This window comes from Chaetodon auriga, chromosome 12 (assembly GCF_051107435.1).
Source record: "Chaetodon auriga isolate fChaAug3 chromosome 12, fChaAug3.hap1, whole genome shotgun sequence".
Taxonomy (NCBI): domain Eukaryota; kingdom Metazoa; phylum Chordata; class Actinopteri; order Chaetodontiformes; family Chaetodontidae; genus Chaetodon; species Chaetodon auriga.
Genome location: NC_135085.1, coordinates 3,682,383 through 3,705,550, shown reverse-complemented (window position 1 = coordinate 3,705,550; position 23,168 = coordinate 3,682,383). Strand labels below are relative to the sequence as shown.

At 40.7% G+C, this 23,168-nt stretch overlaps 1 protein-coding gene across 1 annotated transcript; it reads right to left on the bottom strand.

The window, feature by feature from the left end:
• Window positions 1-425: 425 nt before the first annotated feature.
• On the bottom strand, window positions 426-15,598 carry c12h5orf22 (chromosome 12 C5orf22 homolog). Its single transcript, XM_076745755.1, has 10 exons — window positions 15,343-15,598; window positions 14,016-14,161; window positions 12,656-12,805; window positions 11,768-11,901; window positions 6,240-6,526; window positions 4,579-4,641; window positions 3,943-4,064; window positions 2,606-2,672; window positions 1,950-2,089; window positions 426-1,855 (listed from the first exon to the last, which is right to left on the bottom strand). Exons 1-10 carry the CDS (start codon window positions 15,409-15,411, stop codon window positions 1,699-1,701), a joined length of 1,335 nt encoding a protein of 444 aa, XP_076601870.1. The 5' UTR covers window positions 15,412-15,598; the 3' UTR covers window positions 426-1,698.
• Between the last annotated feature and the right edge of the window lie 7,570 nt (window positions 15,599-23,168).

Here is a 23,168-nt window from a genome sequence, read left to right as displayed (position 1 = left end):
CTGCCAAAATTCTGAAGAGTAGGCAAACTATCATGCCTCCATGTCAAGAACATTCTTGGATCCACATAAAACTTATCCAGTTGGCATGACATTCTTTGATCCTATTAAACTATAAAATCTGCTGTATCTAACATCTTCCATCTGCTGCCTTGATACTCTGTCTACAACCTTTTTAAGAAGTGCTTCACTGGCATGCCACGAGACCTATTGCAGAGTTATCAGTGCTATCAGGCTGCTTTTAAAGGCTTTGAGCAATTTACTGTAAAAGTCTTAGTGACGATCAATTACAGGCCCATTTCAAACTTACTGCTGCAATTGAGAAAACGGTTTTCAAACATTTCCACACTTACTTTGTCTCAATAATTGACTTGCTATTCTCCAGTGTAGGTTTCATCCACACGACAGCACTCAGACTGCACTTGTCAGGGCTTTAAGTGACACTTCTTTAATACAGGCGATCTGAGTTTATTGCTACACACACTGCAAAACTGGCCCTGGCTTCCTGGCACAGTCTATTCACATCCCATTTAAAATACAGACTCATTGATTTCACTGCTAACAACTAAAGTTGAGCCTTACTGGATTTTTTAGGCAAAACTTTAATTTTGAGAGTTTAGAAATATCAGATGATGCATCCAATATTCTTTCTTTTCTTTTTCTTTTTTTGCTAAAAACAACTCTATCACACATCTTCTACATTTCTGTGTGTATCTGTACTTTAAGTAGTGTTACTTCCTCGCTGCCATACGTTCAGCTGCCCATATACTGGGGTTTCCTGTCAGAGTTCATGGAGGAATCTAATCCAGTTGTTTTTTAATAGATTTTTCTCCTTGATTTTTAAGAGACTTTGATACCAAGAAAACCATATATTCTGATACATCATTCTGATGTTTTGGACTAGCTCTGGTATCTACCAAGTGGATCTAAATGTTCCTGGAGAGTCAGTTAAGAGGGCTCGCCTCAGAAAAACTATTCTATGATAATTTTCTGTGAGGAGATTTCTCTATAGTGACAATTCCAACAGTATCTTTATTTTGGGGGAGAGGGTAAATCCTCAGCCTGCTGTAGCAAGCTGAGATACTCTGTGTTGCAACTGCAAGTTGTGGTCATTGAAGACAGCTGTGGAATGAGGAACTGCTTACATGAAACACAGCCCAAAGCATTTCACCCATCTGCTGTCAGTTTAGAGACACTTAAAGAAGGCTCCAGGGACACATGGAAAAACACTAGTGCTGTTTAAATAAACTCATCACTTCTCCCAATTATTTCTCAGATTAAGTGATTGAGAAAAACCTGGTTAACACTGCTAGATTCTGCTCAGGGGACATATACTCCCTCAACCGGGCTTCAAATATTTGTTATTAGCATACATCCATTGCTGGTTTGAGTCTGCACATGGGATTTGACCATCAACAGACCAGTATTCTCACAGTAATCTGGTTTCTTCTGTGCATGTAAACAGTGTCAGTGTCTGCTACAAAAACTACACAAAACTTCTACGGCCACTTCTAATGGGAACACATTAGACAGAGTGAACACGTCCAACAGCCTGAAAACATGTTCCAGCTGTTGGCTGTGAGATAGAAATGTACTGAGAGATTCATGGTAACACCATCTGATGTGTCATTTTTCAAAGGGTGGTCTTTCTCAAACAGTACATCCACAAACTCCAAAAGTGACAGGTGCGGAGTTTGTTTGTTAGGACGCCTGAGGCTGGCTGTCCTGAGTCTCTGTGCTGCTGTTCTCATAGTCTTTGTGCAAGTCCAGCGGTCCATACAGGCCCTCCAGTACAGCCAGTACTCTGCTCTGGACTGAATCCACCTGCTCAACTGGGCAGTACTCGTCTAGACTGGACCTGGAAACACACACATTAGCAAACACGTTTAACCTTTTCCTGAATTTCTATTCAGCCTCTTAGATCTTTAATTCTGCGTAGCTGTGTTCCTTACCTTGACATGGTAACCAGTGTAGGTTTGGGCAGCGCCTTCAGACACAGCTTTACAGCTGAGATGAGTCTGTCGATCTCCTCATCAGTGCTGATGTGGTGAGGCAGCTCAACAGAGTCACAGGTTAATCCTGCCTGATGCACCTAAAAAGAACAGACGGAGAGAGGAGGAGGAGGGGAAAGGAGGAAAAAAGAATCAAAGTCATGATGGGGAAGATTGCAAAGAGAAAACATGGAAGAGCACATCAGAGAAAAGGCAAGAAAACAAAGCTCAGTATGAAACTTGATATGTGTCATTTCATTTTAGCTTTTTATGCTTTTACTTTGAAAGGCACTGTATTATCATTACTATTCAATCGTTTCTGAATCTTTCTTTCAGGTCACATTGAAAATTGAATGTGCAAATGTCCTTTTGAGTGACCAGTCCCACGCTGCAACGAGAGCTAAATGACGGCTCATGATTTAAAAACAGCCATCATCCCAAAATGATCTCTGTACATAAAAATACACAACTGTGTGGACATGTCAATTATTACTGCATTCATACCATAACATAGTAAAGTAATTCTAGTGTAATTATATAATAATAGCATTTATAGTGTCTTTGGGGCTTTTGGTGGGACACACAGTTTCAGTATATAAGCACATTAACATTCTTACCATTTCATAGTCAGGGCACAGATTTCTCGACTTTAAACTGGAAACCAGTTGGGTTAATGAAGCCATCCTGAAAACACAAGTAAGGACAAAGTGAAGATAATACGCTCCAGCTGTGGACGAAACAAATCATAGACAGATGAAGCAGCGGCATGGACTTTCTGCTGGCAGTTACTCGATGCAAAGCTCTGCATTTTACAGATGCAAATGTTACAGTCGTGCTAAACTTCATGTGTCAGTGATCCCGCAAAATGATCCTTATGAATAAGTGTCAGCAGTAAACTACCTGTTGCCTATTGCAGGGTTAAAGTTGATTTTGTGCAGTGGTGGGTGAATGAAAGCAGTGTAACAGTGATTGTGTAACAGCAGGAGAGCAATTTGCGACATTCCACAATGCAGATCGAATTGCGAGTCGGCTTGTTTCACTTAAACACTTAAACGAGGAGACGCAGAAACATAATATGCTGTTACATCACAGGCCTTAAGATGTCTGCAGAGAAAACCTCCCAAGATGAGACACAGGCCAAAGAGGTGAAGGTCGCACGGCATTTCTTAACAGGAGGTGGAGAAAAAGAGACGGTGGAGAGTCCCATGATTGAGTTTATGAGGTGACGAGCCACACGATGTTCTGCTCGGAGTGTCGTCAACGAGCTTCAGATGGAGAGAGAACCAATACTTTCATTACTGGGACTAAAATCCTGAAATGTGAAGCCAGAAAAGACTATGAATCATCCAAAAGCCACGTCCAGGTAAGAAAGGTAGAAGAGGGAAAATCCTCCTGAGGATCCGGCTGCCATGAAGTCACTAACCAGCCCGGACAGAGAACATGAGCGCAGAGCTCAGGAATGCCAAGGCTATCGTTTGTGTGTGTGTGTGTGTGTGTGTGTGTGTGTGTGTCAAAGAGTGAGAGAGACAGAATGTCAGTATTTCCTTTACAGTTGAAATATTTGCCTTAAGAAAATGGCAAATTACCTGAATATTATTCTTTTTCAGATGTGATTACACACTGCCAGGTGAAACTGGTGTGTTGGGGTTGGAGTCCTAAACCTAAGCCACTAACTTATTTGGGTGGGGAGGCGAGCCCCGGCATTAAAATGGCTAAATTCCTGCAAAAGTGCAAAAACTTCAATAAAACTTTTTCATGAAGTATGCTGCTGCTCGGAGGTGGTTGTCTCATGTATTGATGGGGAAATCGAACTAAACACACAGACAGAGGAAGGGGAGGAGAATGTCACTGAACTCATCGGTCAGCCCGCTTCCTGTGAGTCAGACTCACTCTAGCAGTGAGCAGCAAACTGAGACTTCAGACAGTCACTGATGAGCCCAGAGAAAATCTTTACCCAGGATTGCTGGCCCAGCGTGTAACTGTCTCTTCTCCATCGTCCTCGAGCAGGTCAGCAAATGCTGCTTCCAGGTCTTCTAACTGATGTACACGACGGTCCACACACTCATCAAGCTCCTCCTGGACACACACACACACACACACACACACACACACACACACACACACACAAAATGAATTGTCAAAACATAAGAAATGCATAAAAAAACCCCACCACAGCTCCAAAAGTTAGTGGTAAGACTGAAGAAGATGGTTTGGGTATAATGAAGGTGGGTAAGTAGGTGTGATTGGAGGATCTGGAGTGTCTTCTTCAGAGGGTTACACTTAGATTTACACTCAATGGAATCATTTCAAACTTAATCCACTTCATGGATCTCTCTAACACAGCATCATCATATAGTCAGACGTTGAGATTTTCCTGAAGTATTTACTCTTTATACTCTTGTAATAACTGAAATTACTCAACCAAATGATTGTTCTCATTAGGCAACAATTACATGCAGACATTGACTGTACTGTTTAACATTATGTCAGCACACAGTCCTCACAGATACATCACTGTTCACATATATGTTGACCCACACATGGGCACTCTGTGTTCGTATGTAAAGAGGGCTGGAATCTTTGGTCTGACCTCATCAGCATCAGGGCCAGGTCCTCTGAAGTTGTAGAGCTCCTGCAGTATGGAGTACTCTTCCTTGACACAGAGACAACATGGAGCTGAGGTCAGTTCAATGTTACATTTAAACTACAGAGGGATCCATATGTAGATGGACATACTTCCATATGATGTAAATTAGCACATTCACTGGACTTCAGGTGGTAACTGGTCTGTTTTTAAGCTATATGGGTAAAAATGAGTAAACATGTCCCTTTGGACATAATATGGTTATGCTCATAAACTTGTATTCAACAACTTTTAGATATAATCAAGACCTGTCACTCACTATAGGTCCGACCAGAACGATAGCAGCACTTCAGCTTTTAAGAATGCCATTACATAATCATGTCATAACAGGTAAAACAAGCGTCATCAGGAGGCTGTGAGGCATCACATTTCAACTATGTGTTGAAGACAAACTGGTCAGAAAGGTGTCTGACCTGCACTCTGTCTGCCTGGAACTTACTCCAGTCTGGTTTAAGCTTCATCCGCATATGCAGGGAATATTTACAGATACCAGATTTTTTTTTTTGCACTTTTTAAAATTATTATTTAGAATTGTTGATTACAAGCTCTGTTAGTTTGGAAGATCTGTCATGTCCACGTGTAGTTTTACTGTGGAACAAATCTGATGAACACAATTCACTGCCATCGTATTCATCTTCATTCCTCCACTGTAAAATATGTGGACACTGCAGATGTTTGCAGTTTTGTAATCACCAGACAAGATGTATTCCTGAATGTCTGTTTTTGCACTGATACTGCACAGACTTTAAGCTTGCTACCTGTATTTTCAGTTTCATTAATGAGCTGTATACTTTTACTTTATATGATGTGTTTTTCCCACATAATACTAAAGGTAAAGGAGGCAGAGGTTAAAGCCTATAAAAGCATCATCATCAAAATCATTACTATTGTATTTATGCTTTATGTTTTTAAATCAGTAATTTCATGAAGATATGATTTGATGTCCTGCTTGTGTTTCTCAGTGGATCATTATTGAAATAAAGGCCTATTTTACAATAATTAGCCTACTAGCATTCATTTGCCAAACACAAAGAAGCACAGTAATTTGGGGGTCTTGCTCAAGGACACTTTAGCATGCATAAATAACCGAGGAGCTCTGAGATTAGAACACCAACACTTTCATCAATGCCTGACCCACTCTAACACCTGAGCTACAGCCACTGAAATCCTGGATGTACACCAGCCAAGCACCAGAAAACAGGAAAAATGTCTAGAAAACATCTCTGTGAGGGTGTTACCTTATTAGGAACCCTTTTGTTTCTATTTCAATAGAGGATTTTTCCATTTAATGCCCCATGGACAACTTTTCTGGATATGATGTATTTCCTGTTGAAACAGACTAGGGATCATTCCAGAGTCTGCTCTTAAGGGGATTTCCTGTTTTACAGGAAGCTAAAATCTCTCACTGTTAGAAAGTGATTCAAATCAACAATTATAAATTAGAATTTTAAAAAGTGTAAAAAAAAAAAAATCAGGTCTCTGTAAATATTCCCTGCATATGTGGATGTCTGGGTAAACACATCATTCTGGTTAAAGTGTAAGAGCAAAGGTTAAAGAAGCTGCTACACACCTGAACAAAGAGGTGCAGGTCTACATGTGGGATTTACCTGTGTGTACAACTCCTTGAAGGGATTCTTACATGAGAAGAAATCCAAATCAATATCCAAGATGTATGGCTCTGTCTCACTGAGAAATGCAGATATTCTCTTAACAACATAACTGGTAGATCCTTCATCATCAGTGCCCAGGCTTGGCCCACTGCTGCCCTCTGCTGGCTGCCATGTGTCAGTGCATCTTGAGAGGGGCTCAGAGCAGCTGGCTTCCCCTGCGATACTGTCCTCTGTACGGGGCCTCTTGGCAAACCATCTCTCTGTGTCCGCTTCTGTTTTCTTTTCTGAAATGTTACAGCAAACAGAATAACAGTGCAAGGTGGAAATTTGTCCATTAGTGAACTGAGTTAAAAGCCGGAATATAGAATTCCATCAAAATTAAAACAATAAGAGACAATAGAAATAGATTGTGAAATGGATTTTGATTTTGTTTGTTAGATATGGTCTGTGCATTAAGTGGTTAAGAATACTGTTAAGAATATATGATACATGCTGAAGCTGACAGGCTGGGTAACTGATGACAGGTTTGCAAAGGTTTCTAATGCCACAAGGGAGGAACTCCTGTATCTCACACTGTCAACTGTCTCTTCACATTGTAACTGATGTGGCAAAGCAGTGTTTCCACCATAATTCATTCCAAGAATGAAACATGAAACCCCAGTTGTGTTAAAGAGAAAGGTGGAGAGGAGATGGTGATGCACAGCATTAATGAGCCCTGCCAATCTGACGTCTTCCTGCATAACAGAATGCCCAGTTACAAGCGTCTGATGGGCGTAGAAGTGTGTGTGGTGTGTATAGTTTGTCCATGATTTAATCAAGGTTAACAAATCAGAGGCTGAAGATTTATCAACATGTGTGTCCTGCTGCCTTTTAGAGCCAATATTCATGCATTGCAGATATATCGCTATGTTGGCTGATGAGTAGCAAAAACATTTTTCCATCAAGGCCATCACAGAGAAACAACCACCTAAGGACAGCCGTGAAAACTGATGCTAGTTCGAGTGAAATACCAAGCAAACCCCACAGCAGTGGTATGGAGGATAATATGGCTAACACAATCAAGCCAAGCTATGGACGAGTTTCATGGCATCCGAGTTCACAGAACTGAATGTACCACGACATCTCTGCCTGCACAGAGGACGGGCGTAAACTACAGCCAGATACAACTCAGTCCAGCCGTACGGGCAACACAGAGAAGGACAGCAGTGACACAAGCTGTCACATAACAGAGTTAGGAGTCAATCTTCCTGATGTGGAGGACATAAGTCGGCACAATGACGTCCTAATCCAAGAGATACCTGAGGGCTCCAACGCCAGCCTGTACATGACCACATTCCTTCCCAAACGGTTTCACCATATTGGGCCCCAACATGTGAACACTTCCATTTCATCCAGAACGCTCTTCTGTAACATGGTTCAGTTCTCGTCCACCTCCTTCAGGCTGCCCAATGCTCTCCCCTGAAACTTGGTAGAAAAGATATTGTTTTCTGTCGTCATTATAAATTTCCACATGGATTTAAGACGTTCCTATTGCACCCAGCCAGGGTGAAACTGATTTGGGGATCCGCTTCTGGGCGAGTGTACTCAACACTCGCCTAGAAGCTGAACTTTGTAAACAGACAAGGAGATACTGAAGACTGATGACAGTCTATTGACTCCACCGCATTAAGTCAAAGCCACTAGCACTTATTTTTCTCACTGTTCGCTCTGGTTGTGTAAGCTCTGACTCTACTCTTCTAGTTTCAATACAAATTGGCTCAATAATCCAGTCAAGCGCACTGCTTGTGTAGACCTTGTACGCACACATTAAGTGGATGCTGTGCTCATACAGGAATATCATTGGAGAAGCACTGATGTCTCCTGTTTTAGTAACTTTATAAAGCATCATCTGGCTGCTTCAAACTTGTTTACATCCTACGTCAGATGTTCTTTAATGGTGTTGAGAGCAGATATTAATACCATTGTTGACCCCGCTCTTGATCGTTCAAGCTATCTAAGTCAGCACTCCCAGAATGCTTCTTCAACCACTCTGAATAAACTTATCTCAGACCTCAGCCTTGCAGATAAATTCCACACTATTCACCGTTCTTTGACCCAATAGCTTCTGTTCACATAGCTATAGGACTTATTCTCACAGTGATTATATATTCACTTCTGCCTCACTGATATCCAAAATTCCTAGAGCAGTAAATTTACCCCCACACACACTCTCTGATCACAGTATTGCGTTGTCCAAGAATACCCTTAGAGATAACCCCAAAAAGCTACCAGCTGATGTTTCAACACATCACTGCTGAGCAACAAAAATGCACTTTTTTAGGCATTAGTCGGGGGAATTTATCTCAGTAAATCAATGAACTGGGGGGTGAAATTGACTGAATTAGAGCATTAACAACAAGTTCCTTTGACTGACTGTAAAATTAACCATTGATGCACTATGTTCTGAGCTGACATACAGCAGATTTCTTAATATTAAGGACTAAGCAGAATTACTCTTTCACTGGCCCTAAACCTAGCCACCTCTCAGATATTACATCAGTCAGTTCTGCATGTGGCCTTTCAACAGGCCCAAAGGAAATGAACACATGAATACATCTAGAATATTTCTCTCTAACCTTTGCTCTTCAGAAGTAACTCTGGACTTTGAAATGAGAAAGGACTATATGGGAAACCTAAACCTTCCATCTGTATCTCAGGAGGAAGAACACGTAGGGTTCCTTCTACGTGAAATCATCTTAAGGAGGCCATCCTTGGTATGAAAAGAGGAAAACCTTAAGGGTGGGATGGTATTGGAACAAATGAAACAAAGTCATTTTCTAGGTTTATGTGGGGTGATAAACACACATGTATTAAGATGTCTGCATTTCATTTACCTTTGGCTCAGGTTAGCAATGTGAACCTATGATGTCCTGTGGGCTGTAGTTTTTACAACTCATTCACTCCATTCTCTGCTAGATGTGGGAGGTCGAACTTATTAGTTTTGCATTGAGGAAATATTTACTCTTAATTTCTGTTTGCAAACCTCTGACAGTCCATCAAATGTGGAGAAGGGACCTTTGGTATTCTGTGGATGACATTGCTGGTTAGCAGTCTGGGACAAGTTAGATCCTATCCATAACCTAAAAATGGCAACCACAGACTGATACACTTTAAATTTCTGCGCAGGATAGACCTCACTTCCAGAAAGCTTCATCTGATGAAGCTCATATCCTCTCCTGGCTGCAAGCTGTCTTAATGGGGACCCAGGGCCTTTTCTGTAAATGTATTGGAGTGGCCCAGGGGAAGTGCATTTCTGGAAAATGGTATCTACTACCTTATCTGACCTACCCGATATTAAAGTGCCATATTGTCCAAGGATACTCCTATTGAACGATATCGCCTCTTTAGATCTCTCATTTCATCGGAGGATTGCACTTTCTGTTGGTCTGACAGTGGCAGAAAACCTTCGCTGTCCGCCTCCTGATTCTCTCCTCTGGAATCATTGGTTACAATCTTTCTTGGATATAGTAAATATGGAGATGTCAGTGGTAAGAATACATAATGCCAAGCAATTCACCATCACTGCACATTTTGGGCCAAAATCTTATATAGTGTATATAATATAGTGCCTATACTGAAATGTTTGAAAAAGACATCTAGTGCCAGGAAGAGGAGTCGGCTCTCCTTCAAAACTGTTACAATTCGGATAATACAGCTGTCCTATGCTTATAAAAAAAATGCTGAACAGACCAAAAACAAACAAACAAAAAAATAGAAATGCCAAACAAGGTCTGACCTAATCTAGAAACAGTGTCACCATCAAAATAGTTCGTCCACCATCACTTAAATGTTCCACTCAGTATGTATCCTAGTTACAAAAAAATCTAAGAGTTCTGTATCAGGGTTGTTTTTCACATTACATGCTTGTGTGAAGAAATTTTTATGGTTGGCTGATAAATGATTATCAGATGTTTTTAAAGTCCAAATATCAATGCTTGTATTGGGCTGAAAAATCCAGTATCGATCAGGCTAGTTCAGAGGGTGGCAGGGTTTCAATAAACTTCTTTATTTTCATACAGCATACAGCAGCTGTGGACAACAGATGCTCTAAGAATCACTGATATGTGTTTATGAGATCAATGCATACTAGCTGCAGCTAAGAATGTGTTTTTGTATTAGGAAGGGAGCAGCTCAAGGCCAGCACAGACTTCATATGGGAATGCAAGCATTGTATCAAAACAGACTGTGGACTTGTCTTTCAAAGAGGAAAGAAGTAGCTTGCAAAAAGCAGGCATTCTAAATTGAGGTGTGAACATTTTGTATCCTAAGTGCAATTCCCATGTTTTGCAGAAAGCTGGTAATTTCTCAGCATGTGTCTTTCACACTGAGCCTGCACTCACTGACTCATTTTTCTTGGCGATCAGAGTGAGTGCTGTAAAAGCGAAGAAAAATGCAATTTTGCAGCTCCGGTCCCAACGACACTGCCACGCTGTTTTGGCACTGAGAGAGGAATCAGTCATTTGAGTGGTGGCATTAGTGATAACAGTCAAGAACGGCTGCATTCAGTCAAAAACAAACACAGCTAAACTCAAAAAGGACGATGATAAGTTCAAATGAGCCACACCTGAAGGAACCCAGGCTGCATAACATGCACAAGAGTCTTCAATCCTTCTAGAAACGCTTTAAAAAAGTTGCTGCTTATGATAGCATTACCTTAATGGTATAATAGTTATTTATGGGTAAAATTTTGACATTTAACTAGAATTAGCTTGTGGTTGTATGCCTCTGCCTACCAGCTGCATTTCCATCCATGTCTTTACAGACTCATATGTAGTGAAGACTTTGACTATGGGGACGTGTATGACTGCAGTGAACAATGTCCAGTGAGAAACATGATGTCTGCACTTAGAGACTATTTTAACAGAGGATTGATGGAGAGCTTCATCACATGGAGCAACAACAATCACCTGAAGCTCAAAATCAGCAGAACCAATAAGCTTGATGGACTACAATGCTTCAAATATGGATGCTACTGTAGAAGAAGCTACAAACTATAAAACATGGATGCTTCACACATCTTCAACCAGCAGCACAGAAGATCTGAACAATCAGCACAGTTTGAAGGTGAACACCCAAGATCAGTGTCACCAATTCAGTATCTGACCAAATGTGAGATATGGTCACAATCCGTCCTTCTGTTCCTGAGTTATGGTTTGAATAATGAATGAATTCTAGAGTTGTGGTCAAAAATGTGTTGTGTGTGGTTACAGTGACCTTTGACCACCAAAAACTAGTAAGTTCAACAACTGCAACAATTTCAATAACAAATTAATCATCTGCTTCATATCCTTGGAAACTGGATGTCTCCCTCATAAAAACTTCCAGCAGAGCTCAATCAACTGAGGAACACAAACACTCCTGGTTGGATATCAGAGTAATCCAACTACTCTAACTCTACAAGAGCAGAGTTACCAGAGCATAGATAGAGTTGTTGGATTAACTCTAGAGAGTGTTTGTCTGTCGCCCTCAAATGCTAAAGTACGCACCTGAAGATGACCCGTGACTTGCTTTGACAGGATTGACTTTGACCACATTCAGTCTGAGAGGTTTAGAGTTCTCCAGCTGCTCTTCAGACACATACAAACCGTCACTGAGGAAGTAATTGTCTGTACTAGTCACCCTGAAAACAAATGGAGAGAGAGAGACAGAGAGAAGAAGTGGAGTCAAACTGAAGAGAAACAATAGAGAGAAAAACGTAGGTGTTACCAATTACTCTGGCTGACTATCCCTCCAGTCAGGTTCAAGGCTAAATCTCCAGGCTTTTTTAACTTTGTTTTTATTTTTACTAATCCTTTCTGACATACACTCACTTAAAAACAACACAAAGACAATATATTTAATGTTTAACTCATAAACTTCATTGATTTTTGTAAATATCTGCTTATTCTGAATTTGATGCAGCAACATGTTTCAAACAAGCTGAGACAGGAGCAACTAAAGACTGGGAAAGATGTGGAATGCTCCAAAAACACCTGTTTGGAACATTCCACAGGTAAACAGATTGATTGGTAACAGGTGTAAGATCATGATTGAGTATGAATGGGGCATCCTGGAAAGGTTCAGTGGTTCACAAGCGAGGATGGAGAGAGGTTCACCACTTTGTGAACACATGATTGTATGAAGGAGTTTACTACATGGGCTTTTTAATTTATGTTTTTTGCAGCATCCCAACTTTTTTTTGGATCTAGGTTGTGCTCACAAGAACGATAACAGAGAAATTTGTGGCACCCAAACTAACAGGAGAGTCTGTACAGGCCTAAACAGCCCTTACAAGAAGTCTAACAAAAGTGGATGATGTGTTAGGGCTCTAATGAAACACACAAACCTACTAAATCAACAGATGACTTCACACAGATGTATGACTCTTTTCCTACCTGATGGTGGTGGTGGATGAGTCTCTTCCTACAGCCATCCTGTGTTCTCCCTCTCTGATCTGCTGGGCCCAGTATGGATGCAGCCACGCCACACAGGACACATGGCCAGCGTACACCATGGGCATGATCCAGTTTTCAATGCTCAACTCACTGGGAGGGGAGACATGCAGTGATTGGTGGAGTCCAACACAATGCATATCCCAGAACACACTGGGTGAAAGACAGCGTTCATCCTGCTGATTCACAACTGAAGGTTTGGTTCAACCAAGAAACAAGAAAACTGATTTTCTCACTTAACCATAATGGTATGTAGCCATGCTCACTGTTCTGATTATACTGGTCCAGGTTGTAAACATCTGGAATCAGGGCTGGCAACTTGACCTGGAATCAATATCTCTGAAATTAACCTTAATGATGATTGACAATATTAATCTATATTTATTCTGTTTCCTTCAGTAACATGAAATACAGTTACGTGTTTTTAAATACAATCGTACAGACGTCTATCCTGTTCATGGGCCTGAGTAACATGTATTTAACATACCCAGTAGTTAAGAATCCTTCTATCATATCTCTTGTGACTATAAAAATAAGCTATATCATAAAAAGTGATGAATAACTCATTTAGGCTTTCTGTTATCTCTCTTTCTCTATCAGTTAGAGAGGACACTCGTGGTCAATGACATCGACTGAAAGTGCCATGCTGTGCACACTCAACTTGACTGGTTGTTTGGACTTAGAATTGACTGATTCATTGTTGTACTTTCAGGTCCATTAAAATGGTGCCCTGCAAACGAAAGCCCGTCTGAAAGAATTCATTCACTGAACTTCAGTGAGTTCCCTTAGTTCAGCAGGAAACCACAACACCAGAGGCACATCCATGTTCCCTTAATGGGGATCCTTAATAAAAATAAACTGGGAAATTCACGAATTCCATTTTGGTAGTTTTTATTTTTGGTGCTTCCAGCTTTGCAAAAATGCATCCTTTGTGTTCTCTCTGTAAAGACAGTGTCTATAAAATTTCTTTTAGAGAAACTCTTTCCAGTTTGGGAGGACCACCCCTTCAGCGAGCTATGGTACAATTTTTATCGTGAAGCAGCCTCAGCTGTGAGCTTAGTAAACAATCTCAGCTTTCTGGTGCGTGAACATGATCATATGGAGATTTAGGCAATTATTCTGACATGTCACAGAGGTAAGTGACACATCAAGCTATCCCCTGTTCACAAAATCCTCATCTTGGGTAAATGCAAGCCACAGCCTCGTGATTTGACTGTCCCAGTCCTCTGAAACAGACTGAATGAAGTGGTTGGAATCAGTCGGTCTTTGCTCTAACATACCGCACATCTGAAACAAATCATACCTGAAGAGTTTCTCCTTATCGAAGACAGTGTCAGCAGACATGTTGACAGGGATGAGCAGATCAGGGTGGGAGTCTAAATGAACCATCTTTATGTTCTTCAGAGGGAGGTGTCTTGATGCAATGGCACGATAAATATGACACACCACCTAAAGACACAGTCAAATAAGCAATTTTAAAATCTTTGACTCTATTATATGATGAAAAAACTGACAGAGTATTTAAGATATGTGGTTGACATTTGTTGGAAGGACAGAATCTTTCAAAGAAATTATCCTCAGGTGCTGAACATGTCACTCTTTCATCTGAAGGAGGACAAATGATATTGTACTGATAACTGACACAACAGGCAGCCATAAAACAAGACCTGTTCAGAAAGAACCCACAGGAATCACACACACACTCACACACACACACACACACACACACACAGCCAAAGTTATGCTATTTTGATAAGTCTTGGTGCAGCAGTAACTGCTACTCTATTAGCACCACAATGGAACACAGTACAGCTGAAGATCCAGTTGATCATATAAATCTGGGCAGATTACAGCAGGTTTGATTTAACAATCCCAACATCTGGAGGACACAATCTGAACCTTACTTAAATTCCAACAGAGTCATCAGGGGGACTCACATCAATTCAGATATTTGAAAAAAAACAAAAAAAAAACAAAAACAAAAACAAAAACAAAAAAATAATCTGGCTGATAACATCTGTTTTCTGAATCAATGACAGACAACTTCACTGGAGGTCCAGGGGGATTCTGAAAGTGCAACGCAGGAAACAAAACAAGCGAGTGTCCTGCAGTCTGCAGGTCTGAGGCAAGTGGACAAACATAGCTCACACCATAACAGTACCAACAAACTGAAGGAGTCCATAGGGACAACTCATAGGACACGAGTGAGAGAGACATTTGATCGTGTGTGGCTGTTATATGTGTGTGGTTCCTAATGATCAGATACACAGTGCTCCAGTAAACTGACATCTGATCAGCGCTTACAGTCCATGTTTGGTGCTGCAACTGGAGAGCTTGCTAAGAGGTTGGTGATTGGCTGAACGGTGAGTGACAGGCTTTGACATGAACACTGACATGAAAACTACCACAATGACCACAAAACAGTTTTAGCTGTCACTATAAAGATAATGCTGGGTATACTTAATGATAGTTAGCAATGACATGGCATGGGAGCACGTTCTCGACATGCTTAGGAGAGCTCATTACTGTCGGCTGTTTCACGGTCTAGCTAGCCAGGCATTTCGTTGATGCTCAGAGGAAGCAATACTGCGTTGTATAGTCGGGCTGTATTCACACAGAACCAGGCTTACATCATGGTGGTCCTCTACTATCCACACTGGCAGCTCCTTGTAAAGCCTCTTCATGGGCACAGAAGTCATTGTAACAGAGAATAACGTATGTTTACGCAGCCCGTGACACTAACGTTATTCTTCCCCGTAACTTTAGCTTATTAATGTCACGCCCTCATGCCTCCGACTCCAAACACAAACATTTCAATCACGTTCCGTCAGAGAATGTTTGGATTCTGCAGCCAGCGGAACCTGCTCGTGACCCACCGGAAGTGACACCGGCATTGTTTTTATATCCGGGTAGAAACAAAAGTCTGGATAGAAAGAAATGCTCTTCGCGGTGATAACAACTAAACTAGAATGAAAAGTGGGGACATAAAATTGAAAAGCTATGTTTTTTAAACGTGGCAGGTTGAGAAGCACTGTATAAGACAAAATGTTCAGTTTAGAGAGCTGCTAGTCGTGTTTTTCTTATGAGTCGGGAATTATCCTTGGGCTGATATGCCAAGACAACATTAAAGTGGCTCTGTGGTGAAATGAGTGAAATCTGTCTTATCCCCATTACAACATTGTCACTCTCATTCCAAAACGCATTGGTTTACAGTATATGAAATCAAAATAACCAATCTGAAAATGCTTCAGTAAAAATATTCTATTATGCTAGAGCTCTCTCTGATACATTCTGTACTATCTTTGCTGTGCAACATACAGTAAGAAACATTTCATTTGATACTTCTAGACGCTCAAGCAAGTCCAGTTGCCTTTGGAAAGCACTTAGGTACCATGGCGTGGATGAATGAGGACCTTCACAGTCTTTTCACTTGATTGATAACACAATATTTAACAATTAATTTTTAAGAAATTGTTAGTATTATTATTTTGAGATTAGTCAACAGCAAATAACTTTGCCATACCGGGAACTTTGGCATTTGTATTTGCAGTTGCTGCATGGACAACTGCACACAGGCAGTACTATGAGAATATACTGGGACAACAGATACATTTGTACTGATGTGAGATACTGTAGTGCAGTTATAAGAGTTATTCCTCTCTTTCATGGGACTGGATCAGGGTAGGCTGTTATCAATCAAACCTGTAGAAGCAGTGAGTCTCTTAACAGTCTCTATAATATTACACGGTACATGACAAAGAAACCATAAACTCACTGTTGAGCCCAACTGAAAGTACATGCATCATATATGATAAGTAAAAAATCAGTAAGCAGAAATACAATACTGAATAGCATAGAAAAATAATATATAAATATATACCTCACTTCCTTACACCAAGACAATTCCATGCAATCCAATACAGCAAATCTGTGACAAATTATACATTTAGAAAGAGTGAATATTGGACTTATATTCATCTAGTTTTCACAAACATGACTCCAAATAAATGCTAATGTTGCTTGATGTCTGCTGTATGAGTAAATAGGCAACTGTTTCCTCACATGTTAGCTGTAACATCTTTGGCTATATGTCAGTGTTAAGTTTACAGCATTTTCTATTGGAAAAAAAAATCAGAAATTACTGCTAGAAAAATTGCTTCTGACACACAAATTGAAAGAATTGGATGCAATGTTCAGGCTACAGGTTACCAAGAAGAAAAATAAAATGCTGCAACTTTCATGACACAGATGTATAATCTACAATGAATGTCTCAATTACTTTTTCTTTTCTACAGAGAGTAAATTCATTTAATAACTCAAATTAAACACTGTAAGTGAGGTAATTTGATGGCATAGCAGAGGAGACACTTGGCTGTGTGCACTCTCGCCACAGGGAGTTGGTGGTGATAATAATTGAAATGTTAGGGGAACTGGTTCATCCAAACCAGGAGAAAAACAGGAAAGATGCAGAAAAATACATCAGAAAAAGAAAAAAGTTCCCATCAGCTCCTGTAATCAATAACTCATCAAACACACACACACACACACACACACACACACACACACACACACAAATGGAAATTCAACTGCTGCAAACATTTTCTTCTTTGCTATCTTGGAGCAACTTTATCAGTTGGACCAGTGTTCCTGTACTGATGTGTGATGGGATTTATCCAGTATGTGTGCATCTATGTGTGTGAGAGCGGGTCTGCTTATATATCCACTCTTTGATCTTGGTGGCCTTTGAGAGCAATGGGAGGCTTTGATCTCTCTTCCTTTTGGTTTGGACTGGAGCCCATAGGAGATGACAGCAGGACGATGAGTAGAGGTAGCAACACAGACAGAAGAGGGATGAGAGGAGTGAGGAAGAAAGAAAGAGAAAAGAGCAAGATTAAAAGTACAGTAGCATACTTGGTGTAGGTAGGGGGACGTAAGAGAAAGTGAGGTGACAGAGGAAGATGAACAAAAACTCAGCAGGAGATTTGCTGTAGATGAAAGAATGAAAGCAATAGGAGCAAATAGAGAAGACAGAGAATGTAAGAAAAAGAGGCCTCTGATCAGGGTAGATGTTATATGCTTACTATATGCATAGGTATGCCTGGTGTTATGGGTGGGCCTGGCTCCCATTGTGTGTGTGTGTGTGTGTGTGTGTGTGTGTGTGTGTGTGTGTGTGTGTGTGTGTGGCTGTGTATATACACGCCCACACACACATAAATATGTATATTCTCTCTCTCTCTCTCTCTCTCTCTCTATCTCTCTATCTATCTCTCTATCTATCTATATCTATATTTATATCTATCTATATATATAGATAGATATAGATATATATCGATATATATATCGATAGATATATATATCCACACACATACGTGTGTGTGTGTATGTGTGTGTGTGTGTGTGTGTGTGTGTGTGTGTGTTTGTCCAGAGAACAGCATACTCTGCTCTAATTGTATTTTTTAGGGCCTTTTTATTGAGCATCAACCTAGTGTCTATGAGCATTGTCTAAAAATGGACTGGAAGTGGAAATAGATGCTTTAGGTCACAGTTACGCCAGTGAGACGAAAATGTGACCCTGCATGGAGTTGGCTGATCTGTTATGTGACATGTGCAAGTTGGAAAACATGTCTGATAACCTTGTCAGCAAAATTTGTGTTAAAAACAATCATAAAGTAAGCTAATGTTGCCACTGAGACCAGGTCATGCTGAGACAACAGTCGATAGGGTTATTATTACAAACCATAAGAACCAGTAATATATAGCTACATGTAACACTCGTTGTACTCCTGTGTTTTTTTTTGGTGAAAGTAATGCAAACCTAGTGTAATCAGTGATGGATTACTCTACAAAGAGTAACTTATACTTTCAAATGAAAGTAACTTGTAATATGTTATATATTTGGAAAGTAACAACACTGTTACTCACAACACAAAAACGACAGAAAGGGGTGAAAAATGAGTCAAAGAAGCCTGAGGAAAGAAATCCTGGGGCAGGAGAGGCTTGGGAAGATTAAAAAAAAGAGCATGAATTTTGATTTGTCCACATTTAACATGAACTTAAGTTGGGTTAAATGGGCCTGAACAACATCAAAGGAGGAGAACAGGAATTCAAGGTACTACTTATGGGGATGAGCAATAGATAACTGCTTATTTTAATTAACTTTATTGATCCCACACAGGAGCAATTAAAGTTTTATCTTATCTTAACAGCATTATCAACACAGAAATGTTACAATGCATTTTTGCAAGTTATCACAAAGAGTATTTACACAAAGAAAAAACAGTGAGGGTCCACCTATAGAACCCTGGGGCATGCCCTGTAATAACAGGGAGACAGTACCTGTTAAGGGCTGAACTCCAAGTGCAAAACACAGACACTGAAGATTTGAATAATAAAAGGATTTATTGTCACAAAAATGGATAATGATCACTGGGAGATGTTCCTCGTAGATGTACAGGAGCGGGCAGGTAGGTGAGGTGAGCCAGCAGGTTCTTCCAGTGGTGGACTAGAGCTGAGAAGACTTGACAGGTTTGAGACACCAGAAGATGGTCCAGGCTAGTACAACAACCTGGTGAAATAATAGTAATACTCAGGCATGGTCTACAAAATGATCGCTGATATATGTTTGACTGAGGAGCAACAGATCAACCCTGTGTCCTAGAAATTCTGTTTATATACATCTAATCAGCAACAGCAAGTACGTTTTTAGGGAAAGATAATGCAGACTTAATTATTTCTATTAGCATAATGAGGAAATGTTTTTAATTAACATACCTGCCAAGTTGCAAAAATGTTGAAATGAATGTATTATTAAACTATTCACTGACAATGCATTTCATTTATTTTCTGCTAAATAGGCATTCTGTCTTAACTTAGTGACAACAGCATTATTAAACGTTTCAATGGTTCTGTTTAGACACTTAGTTGAGGTTAGGGAAAGATCACGGTCTGCTTTAATACAAAGAAAGTCTAGAAGTGAAGTTTTGGGTCTTTTGAAAGAAGCGATGTCAGCAAGGTTGGAGGTGGAAAAGGAAGCTCTCTCCCCCTCTTCTCTATGAACCACAGACCTGCTGTAGGAGAGATGTCCCTTTAGAGAGCACCATAAAACTCTTAATGAGGCTGTCACACATCATGAGTTTTGCCTGAGCAGACAGGAGATACTTAATATTGAAAGATGACCATTAGTACTAACATCAGGCACAAAGTCAGCTTCCACTCAGCACAAAACACAGAGGGCAATATGCAGCTGACAGCAGGAGAAGAGGAGGAACTGTAGGCAGAGGAGGGAGTGGATGTGTCACCATGGCAGCAGCGTAAGCGACATCAAGTTGAGTTCTAAAACTTGGTTTGTGCAGTCAGAGAGTTGCCTTCGATGTGTCCCACATTTCAAACGCCTTGTGATATGCGTGCCCGCTGCTGGTGTTCTCTCGCTCTTGTTTATTCCAAAGTCTTCTTGTTGTGTCCTACCCAGAACCACTGATGACTCCAGTGCTCATTGAGTCTTCAGGTTATGATGGAGAGAAGGCAGAAAGAAGACAGATGAGCTCTTGTTCGGCTGCAGTTACTTTACTTTTACTTTTACTGAGTATTTCGGGTTGGACGTTGCTGATATTTTATGTGTTATTTTTTTTTCATTAGCTTAGTTTAACACTGTTAAACACTGCATGGATGGCCCGAGGTCTTCCCCATCCTTCATTTGGCTCAACCCTTCAACTTCCCTTCTTCTGAGTTGTATTACTCTGTACAGGGATGCAGTAATGCAAAGGTGTCCACCATGCCGGAGTTATATATATGGTGATACCGACATTTCCTTTCTAAGTTTGAAGCTTATGTTTAATCTGTGGACAAAATTCAATTGTACTCTACAGGACAACCAACTCAGTTATCAGCTTCTAGGAGCCACGGAGCGGCTCTTTGAGGCGTGTAATTCTGTATATGTGAGTGAGTGAATGGGTGTGTGTGTGTGTGTGTGTGTGTGTGTGTGTGTGTGAGTGGTGTGCTGGGCACGTTTATGATGGATCACTTTAATGAAATGTGTTCAGTGCTTTTCATCCATTCGCTAACACCCTACCATTTCCCATCTCTCTCTGTCTTGTGCCCTTTCTACCGACTTTCCTTTATTCCGCTTTCATTTCACACTGCCTCTGAAATGAAAAAGTGTAAATTGTTTTTCCTTCTGATCAAAAGGATGAAAGCAGGGATATGCTAGGCTTTGCTGATTGCATTAGATTGGAAGTGAATAGAGCGACACAGATTTGGAAATTCCTGAATCATTTTTCCCTCACAAAATAACATCAGGCATCAGAGTTCAAAGAGACTGATTTCAATGGAGTCCTTGGCTTAGTCACTTTTTCTATGCTGGTGCAATGTTTGTGCTGTCACCTCTGGTTAGAAAAACATACCAGCATATATTGTCTTTCAGATGAAAATGGGATGTGGTCCAGTGAGTGCCACACAGTTTGTTTGATTATAAGTAGGCAATACTTGTGCTCCAGAGGTTAAAGCTTTTGTAGCATAAAAAATATTTTAATCAAAACATCTCTATTATATCCACCTGAATGTTAGAATGCAGGCAACTGTGAAAAAAGTACATGCTGTGCATGTGCTGAGAAATGTTTAGCAGATTTGATGGTTTGCAGATTAACTATTTCAAAGAAGTCAAGGCGCAATTACTTGTATATCAGTGACCACAGATCTGTTTGTATCACTTAAAAAGTCAGTGATGTAGGCAGCAGTTTAAAAGTCTTGAACAGACTTGAGTAATTTCATCGTCTGAGTGCTCGTGTTTCTTTCATTCATCTTTGTTGTAGCAATGTCACCATGTTTGCAGATCCAAGTGATTAACTTGAAAGTCCAGAGAGTCCAATTTTATCATATTCAATATAAATGACGATAAAAGTAAGCAGTTTTTTTCATAAATGTAACATAAAACTTTACCAGAGTGTAGAAAAGTATTTTTTACATCCGCAAAATTGTCTCATTGTAAAATTTATGGACCAAGCAAGCATCATCTTCGACACTGATGTCCAGTTCTGCTAATAGATTACTGGTTGAGGCTGATCGGTTTTATTTTGCTTGACTTTGCCAAACACTGGCTGTGAAGCAAATTACTATACGAAGTCTTCAGAAAGACTGTCTACGCAGTAATTGCTGGTGATCCCTTTCACAAGGCAGCGGCTCTAAATGCCTGTAAAGCTAACCTCCTGTACTACACGTGTCTAACTCCTGGGTTTTTCTTTGAAAGAACAGTGTTATTTGTTTCTAAGGCTAAGTCTAGCAATAGTCCATATTTAGCCAAGCCTAATCCCTCCCCGGAAAGGCTAACACTTCAGCAATGCTTATGCTTGATATGGTCTTCAAGAGTTGCTGAGACATCTGAAATGTTGTGTGACACTGTCTGGGAGACTGTCAGTGATGTAACATCATCCTCTGTTGGTTTCCAGACAACACAGCTGGCATTGTTACTCGACGCTCGGGATTCCAGCGTCGGCTGCAGGATGTCTACATACTTCCTGTTGTGGTTGAAGACAGTGGTTACCCCGCCCAGAGCAGCACAGCCACCCTCACCATCCGAGTGTGTTCCTGTGAGGTGGGAGGCTCGCTGCTTACCTGCTCAGCTGAGGCCACAGTGGGCTGCTTGAAACCATGTCTTCTAGCCAGAGTTGAATCAATGCATGAGATTTTCAGCCACTAGGTGTTGCACTAGACCACTAGCCTATATTAGGAGAGGATGTGCATCTTGAATATTGTTTAACTGGCTGGAATGCTGATTTTTACAGTTTAGAGTCAGTAACATTGGTAACATATTCAGCTTTGTGAGGAGCTATTTCTTCCATCTATTGAGTGACCTAAATCCATGTAACATCATTATTAACTTGGCAGCTATTCTGGTAACACTAGCTATGTTAAACATCAAGTAAAATATGCTTTAGGAACCTAAAGTTTGATAGGTGCAATTGAATGTTAATTGGGACACCACTGCACTCTGCCAGGCGGCACAGTGGCGCAGCAGGTAGTGCACATGCCTCACAGCATGAAGGTCGCTGGTTCGATCCCCTTTCTGTGTGAAGTTTGCATGTTCTTCCCATGCACGCATGGGTTCTCTCCGGGCACTCCGGCTTCCTCCCACAGACCAAAAACATGCTTATTAGGTTAACTGGTGATTCTAAATTGTCCTTAGGTTTGATTGTGAGTGTGAATGGTTGTCTGTCTGTATATGTTGCCCTGCAATCGACTGGTGACCGGTTCAGGGTGTACCCTGCCTCTCGCCCGTTGACAGCTGGGATAGGCTCCAGCCCCCCCACAATCCCGAAAGGGATAGTCGGGTATAGAAGATGAATGAATGAATGCACTCTGCCATCTTGCTTTTACAATGCTACAATGCTATGTGGGTGTCTTTAAGCATGGGGCGGGCCAACAGTTTCACAGGCAGGGTCTCACGCTTACTAACATGCAAAGA